This window comes from Carettochelys insculpta, chromosome 9 (genome assembly GCF_033958435.1).
Source record: "Carettochelys insculpta isolate YL-2023 chromosome 9, ASM3395843v1, whole genome shotgun sequence".
Taxonomy (NCBI): domain Eukaryota; kingdom Metazoa; phylum Chordata; order Testudines; family Carettochelyidae; genus Carettochelys; species Carettochelys insculpta.
Genome location: NC_134145.1, coordinates 13,152,759 through 13,171,980, shown reverse-complemented (window position 1 = coordinate 13,171,980; position 19,222 = coordinate 13,152,759). Strand labels below are relative to the sequence as shown.

The following is a 19,222-nucleotide window of genomic DNA, read 5'->3' as shown; positions in this document are numbered from 1 at the left end:
GAGCCCCGTCTGGACACGCCGCGCGGCGGCAAGGCACGTCAATTTCGAAGCGCCGCTGCCGCCCGCATGCTAATGAAGCGCTGAATATGCATTTCAGCGCTTCATTAGTAAACTTCAAAATGGCTATTTGCATGGCCATTTCGAAGTTTGGGGCACGTGTAGACACGGCCCAAGTGACCTGGTCGTGGGGAAGGTATGGCCTGGCAGGTAAAGAACAGCCAGCTAGGAGACATGGTAGAGGCCTGGGCCAAATTCCGGCCCCTGTGGGCAACTCTCCAATGTTCTTCAGTGGCGGGCTTTCCTCAGGGGGAAGGGAGAATTCCTTCTGCACCAGCTTCATCCACCTCAGCGGGAGCCAGGTGCAGGAGTCCATGGCGCTGCCCATGCTGTGAGTGGCTGCTAGGGCTGGGGTTTGTAAGGCACGTGAGGCTCTGCTTGGAGCAAAGGAGCTACCAGATGATCCAAAACTAGGAGAATTTACTAAAAACAACAACAAAAATTAAAATCGGGGCTGGGGTTTTTGGTGATCTGCAAATCAGGCAGCAAGGGACCAGCCACATCTCCAGGAGAGCCAGTGTGAATGAAGTCCCAGCCCAAGGGGAATCTGGGGTTATTTAAGGCACATTTTGATCCCTGATTATCAGCCTTGGCAGCAGAGCAGATCACTTGGGCAGCTTTAATGTCTCTGGGAGTAAGAATCTCTGCACAGTGGTCTCCACAGCTTCCCCACCCCCATCACTCTCTGCACTAGAGCCAGTGTCCAATACGCCCCCATTCCCCACATGCAGAGGCAGGGCAGCAACGTGGTGAAATGTGACTCAGGAGAGCTGCACACGTGTCTGCTCCACACACACGTCCCACCACATGGTGGGACAAGCAAGTGGCGGCAGTGGTAGAGGCGGCTCTTCCAGCCCTGGCAGAATCCAGCTGCAGTGTGGATTCAATAAGTAATCAGGGAGGGCGTGCCTGGGTGGGGAGGGGCCCTGTGGAGATCCAGAAATTTCTTTTGGACACCACTTCACTAGAGTGTGTAGAAAGGGCCACGTGACACCACTTCCTGGCTCCCTCACTGTCTCAGCTGGTCCCAGGGCCATAGCAGGACAGAGAATCTGTTCCAACGTGCAGAAAAAGGATGAGGTGGTACAACAAGTACTCGCCGAATGGTGGCAAGGTGACAAAGGTACCCAGCCAACTCAGTGGAGAACAGCAAAAGGGGGGCTGCAGATCTGCTACAGTAAAATACATCACCTTGGGTCCCCCTCTAAACCCTTGATAGACACCGAATTTATGACCATGCTGCCTGCTAAGAGAAACAAATCACATCTGCAAACTGTTTGGCAGGACTTCTTGTCCAATAGCACCCCACTAGAATGCATATGCGGTAAATTAGGTGGCCCTGCGGAAAAAAGAAAATTAAAAAAAAACCCTCCCATCCTGATGGAGCTGGGACTGAGTGTTTTCAGACACCAATGGCCCTTATGCTGTAGAGCTGTTATGACTCCCACCTGCAAGCAATTAGTGATTCTTGTTCAATCCCAATCAGACCGGACCAACATGAGAGTAGTGACCTCTGCTCTGGCAAGGTGGTGGTTTGGTAATGTGCCTTGTTTGGTGTCATGTCGGTTCCGTCTCAGCTGGAGCACCTTGTGGGCACAGGCAGTGTCCTCATTTATAGTTGGAACTCTGCTTGTCATTTTCTGCGTGTCTGTTTCTGCAGCAGATGGTGATGGCTGCTGCTCCTTTCCCATGGAGAGCGCTCATTACCACGCAAGTGTTATCCACAGCATATGCACCCAGGGTGCCAGGACCCCAGGAGTAAGCATTGCAGCCTGTCAGGGTCCAACCAGCATCACAGGACACTGCCACCTGCCAGGAAGAGGGAAAGAACCACTGTTGGTGGGGAAATGGAGGTATGGGTCAGACTGAGAACAGAGGGTAAGCAAGGACAGCTTCATGTATTCAAGTGGCAGGAGTGATGCAGAATAAAGCAGCCTTGGGGAGGGTTGGGGAGAGCTGGAAGAACCATTAGAAAATGGTAAGAATTATTTCAATAGACAGAAAAAGGATTCTGAAAATGCCTACACCCGGGATGGGCAAAATACCAGCCCACCTGAGCCTCTGTCTGGCTCCCTGCCTAAGCCGCCTTCCCTCTGCACTGAGAGCAGGTCTCTGAACCCTGCAAGCCTTGGGGAAAAGAAAGAGGCTTTATGTGGTGCCCCTGAACCCAGCAGAATTTTGCAGTTCCCATTGGCCAGTTTCTGGCCACTGGGAGCTGCCTCTCTGCAGGACAGGCAGTGTACAAAATACCCCTCCCTCACTCCAGGCTTGGAGAGTTCAGTCAGCCACGCAGGGCCCCTGCAGCCAGAGTGGGGGCATGGAAGGCAGGGAGCCTGGCTGAGGAACCAGCTAGGCACCCCATGTCTTCCCTCCCAACCATCCCCCTGCGCGCCTCCTGCACCACTACCCATGTAACCTGTCCTGTAACTCCTCCCACTTTACCCCCGAATCTCTGACCTCCAGTCACAACTCAGATCCTTGCACCCACTCCTGATTCAGGTCACAACCCCCTCCCAGACCCCAAGTCCCCTCCTCCATCCCAGTACCCTCCCCAAAGTCTCAACCCTCTCCTTCACTCAAATTCCCTCCCAGGTCCCACAACCCCCTCCTTCACCCCAGGCTCCCTTCTGCATCCAACCTCCATCCCAAACTGCACATCTCCATCAATATAATGGATGAGTGTGGCCCTTGACCACTTACCAAATCCTTGGAATGGCTCCCCCATTACAAATTACTGCCACCCGTGGCTACACTGGCTGGTTCTGCCTTACCTTTTCTTGGAAGCCCATGGGCGAGTGCTCCTGCACTTTGCATTCAATGCTGGGGGCATGGCAGCAAGAAGTGTGCACAGTCACATCCGTTCTACCTATGCATTGGTGCTGTCCAGTCTCCAACCCAAGAACAGGTCTGACGGTGTCACTGAACTGTCCCGCAAGCGAGTGGGAGCTGCAGCCTGCCAACAACACAGAACACTTCCAGGCAAGCGCGCAGAGCCTGCTCTTGTGAGCAACGACTCGTCAGGGAAGCCAGTTTCTCTTAACACCAGGAAGCAGAAAACAGCATGCAGGGAATGATGCAGGGGCAGCATCTTTGCCAGTGCACCTCAATCCTGATGTGAAATGCTCCCAGATATCACCAATGGGGGCCGCTCCAGAGCAGGAGCCTGGCAGCCAAACCAACGTTGCTACTGTGACATGTGGACAAACACACTCTGGCCAGTAAGCGGAGACATAAACGTTTCTCTGCTGACCTGAGCAGTGTGTTTCATTTTAAACACCAAGGCCAGCAGAGGATTCATTTTGCAAACCTCCAGCCGCCCAGTAACTGGAAGCAACAACTAACAGCAAGAGATGCCAAGGAACCTGCCTGCGTGCTAAGGGAAGGAGCGTGTGTCGCAATCGTCCAGGCGAGGAGAGTATGAAGTGTTGGGAACAGCTGAGATTAAAGCGCCAGCTGGCAATTTAGTTTGGGAACTATCAAACTAGCCTGTATGGCACATAAATAAGATCATGCACGTCAATTAATTACGGACTCTGAGCACTTTACACATACTAACTGAACTCTCCAAGTGACTGTGGTAGGATAATTCTGATGGCACATGCGACTGGATGGGTAGGAGGAGATGCTGTTTCATTAAATTACATCCAGTTGGAATTAATCCCAAGGCTCCTGAGAGTTCCTTTAAATTAGGTCTCTCACTTGAAGAATGGGCCAGGCCAGCCTCCCAGCAGCAGGCAAGGCTGAGTCAAATACGACTGCTCTAGTTGTCGTCAGCAAGACAGCCACCTGTACCTGTCAAAACGTGGTTCTCCTTGGAGCAGCCCACTCCAGTTGTCGAAGTACCGCCTGTAGTCTGGGAGCTGGTGTAAACCTGGCAGTCAGCTTTGGGCCAAATGCAACACCTCGCAATTGCATAGACGCCATGGCCACCAAATGCATTGTGAGCCACGCATTGCTTCCTGCCTCCATGGACCTGCAATTCAGAAAGCCCCATGGTAAGGCAGCACTTCTGACTCCCTGAATCCCTGCTCAGGGGAGCTGCGAGAGCCGTCAGGTTGTTTCCTACACGTGCTATTTTGCCAGGGACAACTCTGACAGCATCCCAGACCTCCCTGGGGTGGGGCATCACCTCAAGACGCTCTCCTCGCCGCTTGCCGTTGGTGGAGAAGCTCGAGCAGCTGAGCATCTCCTCGGTCCCGCTGCAGCGCACGATGGCTGTGGCAGAGTGCCTCTTCCCCGACTGGGCAGACCACACAGAGCGGCAGTACAACTGCTCCTCTGAAAAGGGAAGGCGCAGGCATCAGTCCTGCAGAGCAGGTTCGCTTCGAGTCTACGCCGCATCCGCAGTAGCACACGAGCCAAGTGAACGCACAAGGGGCCACATTTGTTCACAAATGTAGGTAAAATGACAGCCTGGGCTTGGCTCCTCCCCAAGCAGCGCACAGAGCTGAGCCTCCGGAGGTTGCAAAAGGCGAGCCACACCCACCGCGCTCTCTACACACACACAATTTCTCGCCAATTTTCTCATCTCTGCAAATAAAGCAGACGCCCACCACCACCTCCGCTCTGCCTACAACCCCCCTGCTCCCTCCCTGCTCAACCCCATCCTGTCCAAATGGCTTCATCCTTTCCTCCTCCCTCCCTTCACTGGGCTCTCTTGGCACCTGGCCTGCAATGGGGCTGCAGCCTGCCTGCCCACAAGATGCAGGTGGCCCTGACTAAGCAGGGACTGGTGTGGATTGATCTTGCACCTCACGTGCCACCCTGCCCCCAGTGACAGGACTTTTGGTATCCAGTCAGTGAAGCCAACCAGATACCACCAGCTTCCCATTCTGACTGGACTTTCTGGTTGAAAACCAGACATCTGGCAACTTGGCTTTCTTTGCACAAATCCAGCCCAGCCAAGTCACCAGGGATACCTTGTGTCTACGACGCAATTAAAAACCCAGAGCTGGCCTGCGTCTGCTGTCTCGGGCTGGTGCTAACAGGCTTTTTAAGGCCTGAGCTCTACAGCTCCGTCACTCGAACATCTGCACTGTAACTAAACAGCTGTGGGTTTCTCACTGCACGGCAGACATACCCCAAGAGGAGGATTCCAGCCTCTAAATGGGGGTTATTTTTGTTGTGCACAGCTCAGCCATACTGTCAAGGCAGGGCTGTCACTTTGCAGCATTCCCTTTGCAGCCCAGCTGCACTCTGGAGCATGTGGGACTTACCTGCTAGGAGTTTGCTGGGCAGTCCTACCACTCTGTTGGGTGTGACCAGCCTCTGGTCTTCAGGAAACCAAGCCTCATTGATAAGGTTTTTGGTGGAGAAGTGAATTAGCCTTTGCCTGAGTTCGGAGAACGTCAGAGTAGAGTCAGCATTCAGGATCATGGCTGTGATGCCTAGGGGAGAGGCACATGCCAGTTCTACTTCAAAATGCTGTTTGAAATGTGAAAACACATAGCAGGCACTGGAGAAGACAGGGATGTGGCAGCAGGTTTGCTTTTGATTAGGGTAGCCTTTCTAAAGCTCTCGACACAGCTTACACCTGGCAACCCTAGTGCGCATTTGCCTCATCAAAATCAAAGTCATCCTTACTCTTGTATGTGCTTATCTGAAAGGGGACGGCTCAAGCATCAGCCCTGCACAGCAGGTTCACTTCCAGTCTCCGCTGCATCCTCAGTAGCATGCTAGCCAAGTGAATGCACAGCTACTTCTGGTCAGAGCCACCCCCTTTGAAAGGGGGGAAGAGAGACATGACCCCCTACTGTGGATCATCAGGAGCATTTGAACCCAAGACAGCTTGCACTAAAAGTAGGAGCTTCCTCTTCCCAAGCTAAAAACCAACCCCAGCTCCCAAGCCTCTTTTGTAAATCAGCCACTAGTGGGAGACAAAGACCCATACTGAGGTCACACACACGACATGTGCACCGCCCTCAGAGAAGATGTACCCAGTGGTTGTTAACGGAAAATAAACTATGGCTCCTTTGCAGCAGACATGTATTATACGGCAGGGCCTAGAAGCCCCCACTGTGCTAAGCACTGCACAAACATAACAGGACACGATGGTCCCTGCCCCACCGAGCTCGCATACAACACAAAGGACCATTATCCCAGTCACAGATGGTGAACTGAGGCACAGAGAATGTAAGTGACTTTCCCCAGGTAACACAAGGAGTCTGTGACGGAGCCAGGAACTGAACACAGGTCTCGCAAGTCTAGGGCTGCCGCTCCTCCCATCAGAGGAGCTAGGTCTCCTATTTTAACTGCACTCCCAAGGTGTGATAGAATCCATTCCTGCCCAGGGTTGCACTTGTTCTAGTCAATGTAACGTGCTTTGCTGGGGACGGTTCGTATTACCCTGCTTGGGCACATGGTTACAGCCACCCCTGCTTGAGCCTACTGCTGCACTTAAAAAAATCAAATTCACCTGCTACATGTGCAGCGGCCTGGGATGTCCCACTCTGGGAAGTGAAGCAGGTGCTACAGTCGCTGGAGGCCCCTATGATGTCATCGCCAGGGGCAAAGACATCCACACACCGGCCGAAGTTTGTTCCTAAGGCTCCCATGGAGGCTGGCTGGTCCTGGAAATTGGTTGCACCGACAGTGATCACCTAAGGGAGACAGCGTAACGACAGGTCACCTGGGCCCTCGGCAGTGATGTGTGTTAACTTGGATCTAATTTAAATAAAAGGACAGGAGTGTCTGGGATGAGAGGGAAGTTAGGGTACTACGCTGTGCTTTCAGGCTCAGCTGTACGTAAGTACCAGATCGTTTTGAAAGAGAGCTCCAGGGCATGTAATTGCATTAACATTCCCAAACAAATCCACCTCCGTCTGTACAGTTCCTTCTGCCTCCTGGAAGGTGGCCACTGAGTAACAGGAGCACAGAGCCATGCCCCCCTGTCAGGGCTGGTGACTTTGTAATGCACCAGGACCATGACATTCTCCAGAGAGATTCAAAGTTTGCTGCAAGGGAGGGCAGAGCCAGGACTGCAGACCTCCTCCTAGCAGGACTGATGTGCTTTGGGGACTGCAGGTACTGACATGACACGAATCAAGGACACTCCAGCCTAATAACACTGCCTCAGACAATAAGCCTCTACCTCATGCACAAGCTTTCTACCAGCCACCAGCCAACTGGCCATCAAGGCGTGGTGTGCCCAGCCAGCAAGGAAGGGGCAAGGCCTGGGAGTGGCAGTCGTTTGACTGTCTGCACTATAGGAGCACAGCGGCAGCACGGCCCGTGAGCGCTGACAGGTCCTGCGCACGGACAGCCCTAGCTGGCACCTGCTGAACACAACACACAGGAAAGTGGCCAGGCGTGGGGGAGGGGCGTTCTACCATCCCAGTTAGGGAGCTACAGAGAAGCAGCAGAATGGTCTGAATTTCCCCCCAGAGCAGGGAGCGTGACTGCATGGCCTTTTGTGGCCTGAGCAAGGGTGGTAGGAAAGCTCCTTATTCCCCCCTCCCACCCCAAACACACCCACCACGGCGGGGACTCTGACCCATTGCCCGTGTTGTGTAAAGGGCAGGAAATGACTGCTCTCCCCATGCAACCCCAGGGACACTGAGGCACAGATGGGGAGACATGCCTTGGTCAAATGGCCAGGCAACCTCCTAACGGTGGCGGAGTCCAGAATAGAAAGTCTCTCAATGGCTCTGTGAAAGCACAGTGCCCCGGCCCCATACCTCCGGTTCAGATGCAGGGGAGTACAAGCAGGCATCGTCCTTGTAGTTGCCAGCTGCAGCAATCATCACCACCCCAGTCTGTGCCATCAGCCGACAAGCTGCATTCAAAACGCGGCTGTAGCCGCCAGCAAAGGGCAGCAACACCACCAAGGGGGTGTAGGGCTGGGCAGTCAGGGTCTTCTTGATAAACTCCAGGCCTGTTGATCAAGTACAAAAGAAACATCACAGAAAAGGACATTGCTAAAGGACTCGCTCGCGTCCGGCTCACTAGGAGCCAGATTCAGTTCCTGCTGGGAAGAAGCAAAATCCTTTTCATGTGAACATTCTTAGCAACAAAATACAGGGAAAGGGACTCAGTGAAGCAGCAACTGTTGCTTCGTGCGGGTGAGCGTGCTCATGGCCTGAGTCAACACAATCCCAGAAGTGGTGCCGTCCGCAAGCGGCTCTCCTCCCAGGGACTAGTAACTAGAAATCTCAACACAATCCAAAGAAAGAGAGAGACCTCGGCCAGGCCAGGCCAAACTCCAGCCCAGCCCTACCATGCTGGGGGCCCAGCCCAGTTTTCTCTCAGCAGCCACTGCCCAGGCAGGGAGGCTAGGAAAAGTGGTGAACCCCTTGTTCGCTCAGGACATGTCTGCCCCATCACCAGCTGTTCGGATGCAGGTCAGTGAGGAGCTGAAGGTCTGAAGAGCTCAGCCGATGGGGTGCAGGGTCCTTCTGAAATCCACTTCGGAGGTGCTTACATGGGAACACTTCTAAATCTGGCTCCACAGCCCTGAGCCAACTTCCCTCAAAGCCAATGGGCGCCGGCTTTCAGTGGGTGTTGAATCGGCTGGGCCTAAGATCCCAGCTGTCCCAGCAAGTTCTCCTAAATTGGACACAACACCTGGAGATGGTTATTACTCACCAATCAGGGTCCCACTGACTGTGCCCTTGCCTTGGCAATTCAGCACCCGAAGGCTGCGCACACTGGCTCCCTTAGCCACACCCGCGTCACGGCCGCTCACCACCCCGGCCATGTGGGTTCCGTGGCTGTCGCACTTGCTGGCCTGCCACAGAGAGGAAGTCAGTCCAGACAGCAAATGTTTCCAGAGCCATCCCCTGCACTGGCACCAATACACACACTAGGGGCCCTATCCTGCAAACACTCTCATACCCCCTAGTAATTCTACTGACATGCATCAGTCCCCCTATGGTGATGTCAGCATGTGCAGGATCAGGCCCTTGCTACCACCAACATATTCACCATTTTGGATGGCACAGCTGCTGAATGCTTTCTAATGGTTCTGGAATGGGTTACTAGCTACAGCCCTGAGTCTGCTGTTCTAAAGCAAGGGGAAAAAAATCTATTCCATACAACGCAAGAATTGCTGGCCCAATACTCCCTTGAGGCCAGTACCCCGTCTCTGACAATGGGTAGCACCATGTGCTCCCAAGAAGGTGCAAAACATAGGCCAGTCTGCCCCCCAGTAAGGTGAGGTGCTTATCCCTGGTATTGGAGAGATTCACCCTTAAGCCCTGAAACATGAAGTTTATCCCTTTCAAACTTCTCTGCATTAACTCCAGAGAGTCTTGTTATCCACAGAACCATCCTTGGTGAGCACCCTCCAATCCCACTGAAGGCCCTGGGCTGCGACATCTGAGCTTCAGACATTCTTGGCCTGTGAGTCTCTTGGCTTTGCTGAACAGTAGTAGTGGGCAAAGACCCACCGCGGTGGCAATCGGGCAGGGTGCCGGCGTGCTTTTGACGCCCTACGTCTGGAATGCTCGTATTATTCTTACATCACCACGGCCCTTGTTTGGTTTTTGATAACCTACTTCCCATTCAGAAAGTGCCCACCATGAACCACCTCTAAGTGCAGGCTATTGGATGTGATGGTGAGTAAGTACGATATACGCCAATTAGGTGAAGAATAACTGATTCACTTCAGCATCAGTATGGGTTTACACCAGTGCCAGTTCACTGATGTGACACAATTGTAAAACTGGAGTGATGCAGCAGTGAAGCAGCCCATATGCAAACACTAGCTAATCAATCTTCACAGTACCTTTATGAGGCAGGGATTACCAATCCCATTTTACAGATGTGCAAACTGAGGCATAGAGCCGTTGCCCTAGGTCCTCCAGCAAGTCCTCAGCCAACCTTGAATGTTAGAATTCAGGGGTTCCTGGAGCTGTGATCCACCCCATCTAAAAATTTTGACTCAGAAGGTTGGCTAAAGGAACCCTACAAAGGACAAGAGGCCATGCCTGCACCAGACTTCTCTGGTGGGCTTAACATTGTGTTTCATGCACAAGTTCAAGATTAAATGCTGCTGAACAAAGCTGTCTAGCTGGAATGGGCACAAATGGAACACGGCGTAACAGAAATGCAAAACGGGTGGAGCAGGTGTATTTAAAGCAGGCAGGGCACCACTAACCCTCTCCACCCCAGCAGGACAACAGCATACAGCCTTGTGCTTGGGGTGAGGCTTAGAGATCTGAGCCATGTTTGGCATCCTTTGTCCAACAGAGCGGAAACACCCCACGCAGCTGGCGTTCCAGTCACTGTGTAATCATCCCTCCGGCTGGCGGGAGAACTGGCTGGGAAATGAGCGCTCCCCCCTCCACACACGGAGAACACGTGGCTTTTGCAGCTCACGTTTGAAAACCAGCATTCAGAACCCCGGAAGTTCAGACTGAGACATGCTGCTCCGCCCCGTCATGGGAGTTGTAACTGGGGCACCTCATACTCCCATTCTCCTATCTAGCCTGGCTCCCTGGCCAGACAGCATCTTCCATTAGGCACGACAGTCTCTCCTCCTGGCAAGGTGGTGCATCACTGGAGACCCTAAAGCCCCTCGTACCAAGACATTGCTCGCTCTTCTTCCCCTTCCCCAGACTATCAGGGAGCCTGGAGCCTCGCTCACCTGTCTGTGAAAGCGCGTGCCATCCTCCTCTGGCACGTTCTCAAAGTCAGTCACAAACACTCTGCCCTCTATCTCCCGATGGTTGCTCTGGATGCTGGTGTCGAGCAGGTAAACCTCAACCAACTCTCCTTTGTCTATCAAATAAACACCAAACCACGGCGCAGAAGCGTGAATGGAAGCAATGCCCTCAAAATACATGCACACGGTTACAACCAGAGCGGTCGTAGCCTTCATCAGGCTGGCACTCTGGCCACTGACACACATGTTTTCTAGGCACTGCCATCCAACAAGCCACATGGCTGCATTTTTACAGCCAAGTTATCAATGCCTGTCAACAGTGGCTTGTAAGGGAAACAACAGTGCACCCATCCAGGGCCAATATAGGGCCCAATTCTGCAAACTCTGCAAGCCCACAGGTCCCAGCTCCCAAGTTATGCAAGATCCCCCTGCCCCGCCCCCATGCCCTTAGCAATAGTGGTTTCTTCTGTTCTCCACTCCATCAAAGCATGAAAGGGACTAATGAGCTGCAGGAGAAAACAATGTAGACAAGAGGCTCTGCTCCAGATGATGCCAACCTGCCCTGTCCTCAAAAGGTAAATGTATCCCAGATTTGGAGAGGAAGGTTACCATGGAGAGTTGATTGGCCCAGTCCCCTTCCTGGCCTCGCCCCGCTTCCAAACCTCCAAGAGCCACTGGGGTGACAGAAAGTTTGTGGCTCACATTCATGTTCTCCCACCTTCCTGCCCACACTTGGAACTACATTTGGGCAGATTTTTTATCTTCTCTGCATGCAATTGGAGGGGGTAGTTTTGCCCCTGGAAATCACCTCCTGCCCCACGAATTCTCCTTAAAATAAACTCAGAGAAGGGGAAAGCTAAAGCCCTTACTGGGAGGGTTGTATTTGCCAGACTTGTACTGGGCCGGGAAAATCCTGCCGAGGTTCCAGGGAATGCTCTGAGCGAATACATAGGAGTCCTCTTCAATGTAATCAACGTGCCGCAGCCTCAATGCCTGTGCAAAAGAAACATCACAGAGATGGTGTGTTGCTCCCATATCTCCTGAGCACTCGGTGCACACCATGCAGAATGAGAACAACATGGGATGTTCTCAGATGTTCTTCATGCAATGGCCTTGAACCAGGCCAGGGCTCTGACCTGCACCACTGAAGCCAATGAGAGCCAAGCACTCAATAATGCCCAACATGAGCAGCACAAAAATGCCAAGCTTGGGGAGGCAAGCCCCAGACCCACCCCCTCCACGCCCAACAGTGCCCAGCCGCCACTGAGAATACTGGCCCCGGTCCTGCCCCCACCCCAGGGAACTCTAACTTGCCCCTGCCCTGCCACCATGTGGCTACAGCCACAGCCCCGGGAGCACTGGGACAGCCCCAGTCCTGGGAACAGCCACACAGCCCAGGCCCCCAGCCTCAGCCCCAACCCTAGCCCTGGGAGCAGCTGCCCAGCCACAGCTGCCAGTCCTGGGAGTTGCCGCAGCCCCGCAGCAGCAGTCAGGCAGCTCTGACACCAGGAACAGTTGGAGATGCAATTGCTGATGTCCATGTCAGCAACTGCCAAAGGGTTGTCCTAATCCAGCAACAACAGAAAACTTGTGACCAGCCCAGCCTCCGAGATCTGCAACACGCCAATCAAGAGAGAACACACAGGAGCACAACTGCCTCCTCAACCGTGCTTCTTCTCCTGTGGAAATCCCACAGCCCTGTGTCATCTCAGCTTAACTGCAAGTTACTTCTACGTGCTCTGTGATCGGGAAAGACATGTAACTAGCAGCCACAAGTCTGTATCCAGCCAGGTGGGTGGAGCCCTGGGAACTTGCACCACCTCGGATTCCTGATTGGATCTGCCTTCCATGGATTCTTTCTGACTGTTCCAGGCCCACCCTTCACAATGTGTTTCAAACATCAATAAGATCCCACGCAAAGCTGCAGGCATCAGAAAGCCGGTAGGCAAAATCAGCACAGCGACTTCCGTCCCTCTCCAGTCTGACCATGGAATTGCCAGATGGGTCAGACCCAACTCCACCTAATCGAGATTCTGTCTTGGACAGTGACCAGTACCAGATGCTACAGAGGAAGTTACACAAACCCTCATGCAGACAGCTATGGAATAATGAACCCACAGGAAGTTTCTTCTTTAATCCCATAAATTGGGGATTAGTTTCCGCCCTGAGGCATGTGGATTTATAAACGTGGATGGAGAGGCTGGGATTTGAATTCTTACTTTTGCAACTCTAGATGCTCTCACTAGCGAGGCAGACAGATGTTCCCTAGGTTTGATCCTGTTACTTCCAGCCTATGCTGGTTTCCTGCCTGCCTTTCAATCTTGCCTCAAACTATCACCACTGGGGGAGCGGGGGAGGAGTAAAAAAACCATATTCTCCGCACTGTCTGCCCTACCCCAGATGCCCCCGAACAGTAAACAAAACCAATGCAGGTTGAAAACAGTTATGCAACATCCTCTTACCATATCTAACACATCACTGCTCATTTTAACGACAAAGCCCTGAAACAGATCCTGGAAGATGTGCAGGATTTTGGTTAGGTAGCCATGCTTCGCTGCTTCAGCTTGCAGCCTACGGATGGTTCTCTCTGTTTGAGATTTATGAGTTTCCTCCTTCAGCACCACTATGTACTGTCCGGGTAATCTCCACATGTCCTAGATTTAAACAAGCAGATTTTTCAGAGCCAGACACCCCTCACAGAGCAACACTGCTGTTCAAATTCTTGCCGCAAGCTTGGCTGCGTCAGCTGTTACTTTAATCTGTGCAGCAGAATTCATTTTGAAATGGGATCTGCACATGAGCAGAAGGAAAGAATTGTGTGTTGCATTGCAAGCCCCCAACCATTCAAAAATCACGAGATTGGCTTTACAATTATGAGAGTTTTTAAAAGTAATTTGGGTTTTCTTTGCCTTTTGATTTCTGAGTCTGCAGAGTGCACTTTGTTCACATTTCCAAGCCTTCCTCTGCAACCGTATGGGACAGAAACTTAAAAAACAAAACAAAAAGGCAGATCTGGACTTAATCACTTGACTCCAGGAGCTGAGACTTGAATACCGCAAGATTCATGCTAAACAGCCAGGTAGGATTACCATATAAAAAAAGAGCACACCAGTGAGAGAGAGTGTCTCTGTATCAGTGTCTACCCAGTCACATATCAATATACTATATATATTATAATATTAATATAACTGGATATGCTCCTTCTCAGGGGTGTTCTTTCTTTTGAAAGTTCAAATATGGTAACACTAAGTCGGCAGATGAAGTACTCATGGGAGGATGCAGGTGCCAGGCTCACTCAGAGCCTAACAGGAGCATGAAATGCCCCACACTTCTTATTAATCTGCATGGACACAGATGCTCTCAATGCCATAGCTGTGGCAGCTGCATTATTCTTGCAAAACATCTCAGCAAGGCCCCAGTGTGAAATCACCAATTCATCACGGTAAGGAGGCAGGCGACTGCAGCTTTCTGCAAGGGAAATGGGGAGGGAGAGGAGATTGGCAGTGGGTAGAAGGCAACAGGATGGGGGTTCAGTGGACAGTTTGCCTCATAGGTCAGTGAGTGGGAGACCAACCCAGCTGCTTTCCATGTGTTCAACTCCATCCTCAGTGACCAGAACCTTCCCTTGCCCTAAGGGCAAGCCAGGATGCTTCAGACTTAGGTACTTCTGCACCTGCAGCTCCAAGCCTCACTCATCAGCCCCCCACCTGCTGCCAAATCTCCCCCTCCACAAGGGGAAGGAAAAGGTCTCGCAGCTCTTCTTCCAAAGTCATGCACTTGGGCCTAGGAAGATTCAAGGGCCAGGGGCTTAGCCTGCTCCCAAAAGAGATGGGAGACAAATGACTACGGCCAAACCCACAGCAGCCGCCAGCACTAGCCTGTCACAGCTGCAACAGGTTAGCATCTCAAATCACCGTGAGCCCCCACACCATGCTGTGCCCTCCGTAAGCTCCCCCCCAACTTCAAGCAGGAGCCCTCCACATGCCACTGCCCAAAGCTGCTGCCCAGACAAGGGGGCACGGGCCTCTATTTGATTTCTCTGGCTGCCACAAGGCCCAGGGGTCTCCGCAGCCACCCAGGGAGATCAGGTGGAGAAGTTGGCATCTTCACACTCCTCTGGCTGTCCAGGGCCCAGCAGCCTCTGGCCAAACAAGCAAGAGGCTCTAGGCCTGTCACCTCTAGGTCAGTGGCTCTCATGCCGAGATCCCTCTGTCCCTCACCCCAAGCACAGCACTGGCCGATCCTTCCACTGGGTGGAGAAGCAGCAGCGCACCTACAGCCTGCAAAGCTCTCCTCATTAGTTGTAACTCTTCCTTTTATTCGTTTTACTGGCGGGGGTGGGGGAGGTCTTGCCCCGGGCAAAGGGAGATGGGGGAGGAAGAGAGTTGGATCCTGCTAAACCCCAGGGAAACAGCTGGGGGACGGTGGATCCTGGGAAAGAATCCTGCCGTTAAGTAGGAAATGGGGGGCGGGTGCTGCAGCATGCGCCCCCCGCTGCAGCAGCCGCGGCCCCGACGCTGAGAGGGAGACCAGGCCCCAGGGGGCTGCTGCAGTGTTGTGCATGTGCGCCGCACGCACAGCGCTGCTGGAGCCCTTTGCAAGAGCCATGAAAACTGAGGCACTTGGCAGGTAAGGGATGGGCTCATAAACAGCCGACAACAGCGCCGGAAAGCCGCTCCCAGGCTCCTGCACCCGGCGGCTACCCGACCCCCACAGCCCGGGGTTGAGTGCCGGAGGTCCTAGCCTGCCCGCCCGCACAAGCCAAGACGGCAAAGCTCCAGGCACCCGCTGCTGCCCCCTGCACCCCGCCGCTCACCTTGTTGGTCCTGTAGAAAGAGGCCGAGCCCAGCAGCTTCCCGACCTCCGTCTGGTTTTCCTCCTCCAAGGGGAAGGATAGTACCAGCTCCACGTACTCATCCTGCTCTTCCTCCGCCGCCGCGGGGCCAGGGGCCAGCACCGCCAACGTGCCCAGCAGCAGCAGCAGCGCGCGGCGCTGGCGGTCCATTCTGCTCGCCTGAGAGCCCTGGCAGCGCGCGGCGCAGCCTAGAACCCGGCGGGAGGGGGCGCGCGGCGCAGCCTAGAACCCGGCTGGAGGGGGCGCGCGGCGCGGGCTGAGCTGTGTGGGGAGCCTGGGCAGCCGCGCGCTCTGCTCCGCCAGCGACGGGCGAGGCTTAGCGAATGGTAAGTGCTCCCCTCGCACACTCGCTCCGTGTTACCACCTCCCGCCCCTCACACTTTCCTGTGCTTCCCGAAATCTTTTGGGCGTGGATGTGCCGGATCACGCCACTATTGTCCCATCGGACCATTCTGGTTGTTAAACATTAATTGGAGTTTTACTCATCCATTGAGCTCAGGTTGCTGCCCCTTTTTTGTTTCCTGGCGTCATGTTACAGGAGTATTTAAATACACACACACAAAACACCATTCACAGCTTGAGGAGGAAAAACGCAGATTTTTCTGTGCGCAACTGCTCCAGATACAGGCAGGAGAACAGCCTCGTAAAATGCACCTCAGCACCGATTGTGTGTAAGAGACGCTGTTGTGTTTTGTACTTTTAAGGTGCGCGCAGTGTTATGTACGTGCATTTCAAACTTCCAAACAGCTCTGCCGGGGGTTATTCTACCACGTATAAGAAATAGTTGATCCCACCTATCCAGGATATAATTAATGAACATGTCCCCGATGCCAGGAAAGTGCATATTTTCCAAGAGCGGGGTAGGCCTGTCATGTAATCATACCGAGCCTAGCTATAAGCAAATGATGACACTAAAACAGCAACACACTCAGATGCAGCCAGCTAGCACACCCCACCCCCACAAGCCTTCTGACTGCAAGTCCTATAAATAAAACCAAGCCTGGGGAAAAGATTTTTTATTTTAATTAGCAAAAATAGGGCTAATGAAGTCCATTACTAGAACACAAGAGGAGGAGAGCTTGCATGCAGCAGTTGTGTGGACATCCTGATGTCCCAGATGAGACACAAATAGTATTGGAAGTGTTGGAAAAGAATCAGCCTTAAAACCAGTTAGTTCATGGGTCTGCATGATCCTTGGGGCAGAGATTCAGAGCTTTGCTTGTTCACTTGATCTACTCTAAAGCCCTAGAATTCAGGGAGACAAAATGGCTACTCCATAAAATCTGGAGTGGCTTGCAGATAATTCCCTGCAAAGATATGGCTACATTTGGAGTGAGGCGAAGGCCATTCCAGGAAATATCAACAGTGCCCTTATAAAATTGGGAGACCCCACTCAGTCCATCATAGCATGCTGTATGTACCTAGCTTGGTTATCGCTTTGCTACAACTGCTACTTTAAATGCATGAACAGGCAAACCCAGACCCATCACTGGCAACCTGCAGAGTAATTAATGCAAGACAACAGAAAGGCCAGAACCAGGAGTTGGCATCGACACACTGTCCTTAGCAAAGAAGCACAATAGGGCAGGTGTAAATCTGTGAACATTTACAGGCAATGTGATTGCAGTGGCAGGAAAAAAGGATCATCAATAGCATGATGTTCCTATTTGTCCATAATCTTTTGGTGCGTCTAACATACCCTGCACATCCTGTGTCTCCTGTCCCATGTGCCTGGGCCTACTTCCCTGCTCTGGGCATTCCAACCAGTGCTCACATTTGGCCCCATCACCCTTCTGTTCTACAGACTTGAACTTCTGGGACTCAGTGCAGGTGCCTTTACAGTTTGAGCTGTGAAGTCAGCTGTCACTCAGGTACGGCTGTAGAGGAGACTCCTTTGCTCTCTCTGTAAGTGGTCTAGGTCCCATTATGTGGGACAGTGAACCACACCCCAAGGTGTGTGGGTTACACAATGCAGCAGGCCAAACCAAAGCAGTGCTGCAGTCGCAGCACCTGGAGCAGAGGCCAGATTCAGCCCCTCAGGACACAAGAGCCACCGCTGCCTAGGGTGAGTATTGGGCAGGGTCATTCTCCAGCCCCCACCTGCCTTCCCTTGGAGGCCAGGATTAGGTTCAGGACAGAGGATGATGCTGAGGGTGGTTGGTATCCTTCATGTACCAGGACAAAAATCATGGTGCAGTTGTAACCCACACACGTAGTTTTAAGCAAATCATAACATGAGAGCCAGTTGCTGTTTAGCACTAATAACTCTTTCCTGAGAAATAAGCCAAGACCGCTGGTCTTTTGTGACATTTATCAGGGATTGGTTTGGGCAGTTTCATTCAGGAATTTTGCTTAAAAACTGATGCCATGTGAGGGCCCTGTGTTTGCAGGGGAGCAAAGAATTAGCAACATTCAAGTGTAATAACATTACAAAAGAAGAAAAAGAGATCTCTCCCTAACCCTACTATGTTCTGCGCAGGATATTTTATTGTGGTTACTGATAATAAAAAGCTAACAGACTTTCCAAGCATTGGGGAAAGAGCTGGCAAACCAAAGGTGAAAGCTGAACAACTATTTTCAGAGGAAGAGGTTGCAAGTCGCTAATGAGATGAATTTTCATGAAGGACCTAATCCTTTTTTACAGAAGCTTTGTACACTGCCTGCTTTTTTTCACTGTTGTGGTGTATATTTTGGGGCAGCTGTCAGGCTTTCTTAGCTACCAAACCATTAGGAAATGTTTAAAATAACTTCAGCAGGACAAGCTATTTATACAGAGCATGTTTGAGGCAGGAAGCCTTCAAAAATTTACCATAGGTTAATGTAAAACATACAGCATCATTAGAGGGCTCATTTAGAGAGGCAGATTGGTTCAATACACTGGGCCTCAGGAGACCTGCAGCCCATTCCCTGCTCTGCGACTGACATTCTGGGTGACCTTGGGCAAGTCACATCATCTATCAGTGCCTACTTTCCCCTCTAGCTCATGTCTATTTAGAGTATAAGATCTTCTGGGCATGGCCTGTCTCCTGCTATATGTTTGTACAGCACCTGTCGCTATCAGGCCCTGATCCTTGTTGCACCTCTAGGCTCTGCTGTGGCTAAAGAGAAGAGCAGGTTATCTAGCAATATTAAAAAATAATAACATTTTACATTTAAATTACCTTATTTACATTTTCCAGTCTTTGGTCCCAATAGCACATACTGAGCAGCTGCAAGAGAATCACAGTAGCATTTCCTTAGAATAAATGAGCTACCCCAAGGGGCTGATTTTGCTCTCACTGAGGTCAATAGGAACCTTGATATTTATTTAAGCTGAGATTTTGAAAAAAGCCCAGTGGAGTTAGAGACCAAAACCTACTGAAACTCAGTGGGAGTTTGGTGCCAAATTCTCCTCGGCCCCTTTGAAAATCTGTGCTTTATAATAGCTGCAACATCAGCTTCTGCTTTTGGACATCCACGTGCAAAAGTAATGAAATTAAATGGGTCTTTGCAGCAGAGAGGAACTCCCAGCTAAACTCAAGGGCCAAAAACAAATGGTATAAAGAAGGCTTTGATTTAAAACCCTAAGCGCATGCGTGTCCTGCTGGGGCTGGACTTGAGCATTACCCTTGTTAAAATAAATTAATTTGTATAATGAGGAAAAGACGGAAGAGGCGACTTGGCCTAGCCCAAGTGACATCAGAAATTAGGTCAGGTAACTGAGGGGA

The 19,222-nt window shown here is 52.0% G+C and overlaps 1 protein-coding gene across 1 annotated transcript; it reads right to left on the bottom strand.

Annotated features, from left to right (window-relative positions):
• Nucleotides 1-111: 111 nt before the first annotated feature.
• On the bottom strand, nt 112-15,836 carry PCSK9 (proprotein convertase subtilisin/kexin type 9). The gene is made up of 12 exons (XM_075002497.1): nt 15,477-15,836; nt 13,123-13,314; nt 11,530-11,653; nt 10,643-10,776; nt 8,641-8,782; nt 7,734-7,930; nt 6,473-6,656; nt 5,274-5,444; nt 4,187-4,335; nt 3,850-4,030; nt 2,829-3,010; nt 112-1,866 (listed from the first exon to the last, which is right to left on the bottom strand). The coding sequence occupies exons 1-12, from the start codon at nt 15,663-15,665 to the stop codon at nt 1,666-1,668; spliced, it is 2,046 nt and encodes a 681-aa protein (XP_074858598.1). The 5' UTR covers nt 15,666-15,836; the 3' UTR covers nt 112-1,665.
• Nucleotides 15,837-19,222: the final 3,386 nt, after the last annotated feature.